The sequence below is a fragment of the Aureococcus anophagefferens genome (genome assembly GCF_000186865.1).
Source record: "Aureococcus anophagefferens unplaced genomic scaffold AURANscaffold_20, whole genome shotgun sequence".
In the NCBI taxonomy this organism is placed as follows: Eukaryota; class Pelagophyceae; order Pelagomonadales; family Pelagomonadaceae; genus Aureococcus; species Aureococcus anophagefferens.
In genome coordinates this window covers 663,016-664,899 of record NW_008705580.1, presented here as the reverse complement: position 1 = coordinate 664,899, position 1,884 = coordinate 663,016, and the positions used below count along the sequence as shown (strand labels likewise).

Below are 1,884 nucleotides of genomic sequence, written 5' to 3'. Positions count from 1 at the left end.
ATCTGCACGATGGTACCATCCATGTCCATGCTCGTCCCAAGCACACACTATCAGCAGGAGCTCGGAGGTAGCGTCTGAGCGCGGAAACGGTGTTTTGCATCGACGTCCTGCATGTGACGCGCCCTTCGTGCTCGCCGGAACGACAAACCTTGGGGCTTTCAAGAATCTTGACAAAAAGCTACGTTGATGCTTGAACGATGATCGGCGACATTCAATCAAACGAATGGCTCTCGGGCTAGCTACGCTTTGAGGCGCGCTGCGATGGGATGGCCGTCTTTGAGTGCCCGCCGCTCCGCGAATATGCCGAATTGTGCAACGATCCCAGCGGCTGCGAGGTCCGCAAGGACAAGGTTGAGGCACGTGCGAAGACGCGACGCTCATACGACCGCGTGGGGACTGGAACGGGGAGGTAGAGTGGGTGGGGAGGGACGCGCTGCCCCCTCGCGACCCCTCGTCCTCCGAGTTCGAGCCATGGCAGCAGCTGTGATCGTTCCTCATCAACCCCATCGCCTTCGGCGCGGCGGGCTCGTCGTGAGAGTCCGAAATCATCGATTTCATGGAGTCGAGCTCCTGCGCCGCGTCGTCTCGACGGTGGCCGTGGGGCGTGTGGCGCTGCCCCTACCCCAAGGGATGGTCTCGATCCATTCCATACCACCATTGCGTCGGGTCCTTTGCAATTTTCCTAGCCCAATCGTCTCCCATCGTTGCCTCTCCAGCCCCAGGGCCTCTGCGCCCGCGGCCGTTAAGGTTTCGCCGCTCTTGGGTTGATTGGACGCAGATAAATTGTACCATCGGATGCGGCGGGCGACGGAGGTCGCGTTCGTCGTAATTATCTGCGTCCAATCGACGCTCAGGACCCGCCCCGGGAGCCGCTGCCCTGCGACGACGTCCAGGCCGTGAGACACGCTTATTTTTATCACTCGGCAACGCCGCGGCATGCGTTTTTGTTGAATAAATCCGATCATTGAACGTGCCAGTGGTTCTGCGGAGCACGAAGCGCCCTTCCAGCGCTTCCAGTGCGTCGGCACGCTGTCGCATACCTTCCGCGTCCCACTGCAACTCGGTTCCTGGCGGCCCGGGGCCGCGCGGCGCTCAGTGAACCGCCTCCTAGGTGGCTGGGAAATGTTACCATCTCCTATGCGCTAAACGCTCTCTGTAGCGCGAAAATGCCTGACTGCAAGTCAGGTGAAACTCCCCGGCTGGGGGAACGTTGGGGGAACCTCTCTGCTCCCCCGCAGCGAGTCGGGCGTGGCGGCGGGCCACGACCGGGAGCTGGGTGAGAGTCGGGTCGGCGAAGTCGTCGTCGCCGGCCATTGCCAGGCCGCGGCGGACCGCCGGCGGCGCGCTTCGCCGCCGCCCGCTCTGCGGCGGTGTGGCGACGCTCTGGTCGCTCCCGAGGCTGCCGCTCCGGCGCCTCGACTCTGTGCTGCGCAGTGTGCTAGCACAGTGGGCCCATAACCCAGTGAACCGCCTCCTAGGTGGTTGGGAAATGTTACCATCTCCTATGCGCTAAATAAACGCTCTCTGTAGCGCGAAAATGCCTGACTGCAAGTCAGGTGAAACTCCCCGGCTGGGGGAACGTTGGGGGAACCTCTCTGGCGCTCGCCGCGCTCGCGAGAGGGGTTTAAAGACGGGTCGGCGGGACGAGTCCGCGCGTCGCCGCCTTTGTCGCCTCTGGGTCTTTTCGGCGCGGTTGGCGCCTGTTTTTTTTCTTTTTTTTTTCTCCTCGCCACCGGCCCCACGAAAAAAGGCACTTTTTTCATGTGGGGCCAAGTGGTGGGGCCAGTGGCGAGGAGAAAAAAAAAAGAAAAAAAAAAAGAAAAAAAGGAGGCGCCGAAGGCGCCGAAGGCGCCGGAGGCGCCGGAGGCGCCGGAGGCGCCGAAG

The 1,884-nt window shown here is 62.0% G+C and overlaps 1 protein-coding gene across 1 annotated transcript; it reads right to left on the bottom strand.

Annotated features, from left to right (window-relative positions):
- Positions 1-235: 235 nt before the first annotated feature.
- On the bottom strand, positions 236-658 carry AURANDRAFT_66230 (hypothetical protein; the record flags this gene model as incomplete). The annotated part of the gene is made up of 1 exon (XM_009041325.1): positions 236-658. The coding sequence occupies one exon, from the start codon at positions 656-658 to the stop codon at positions 236-238; it is 423 nt and encodes a 140-aa protein (XP_009039573.1).
- Between the last annotated feature and the right edge of the window lie 1,226 nt (positions 659-1,884).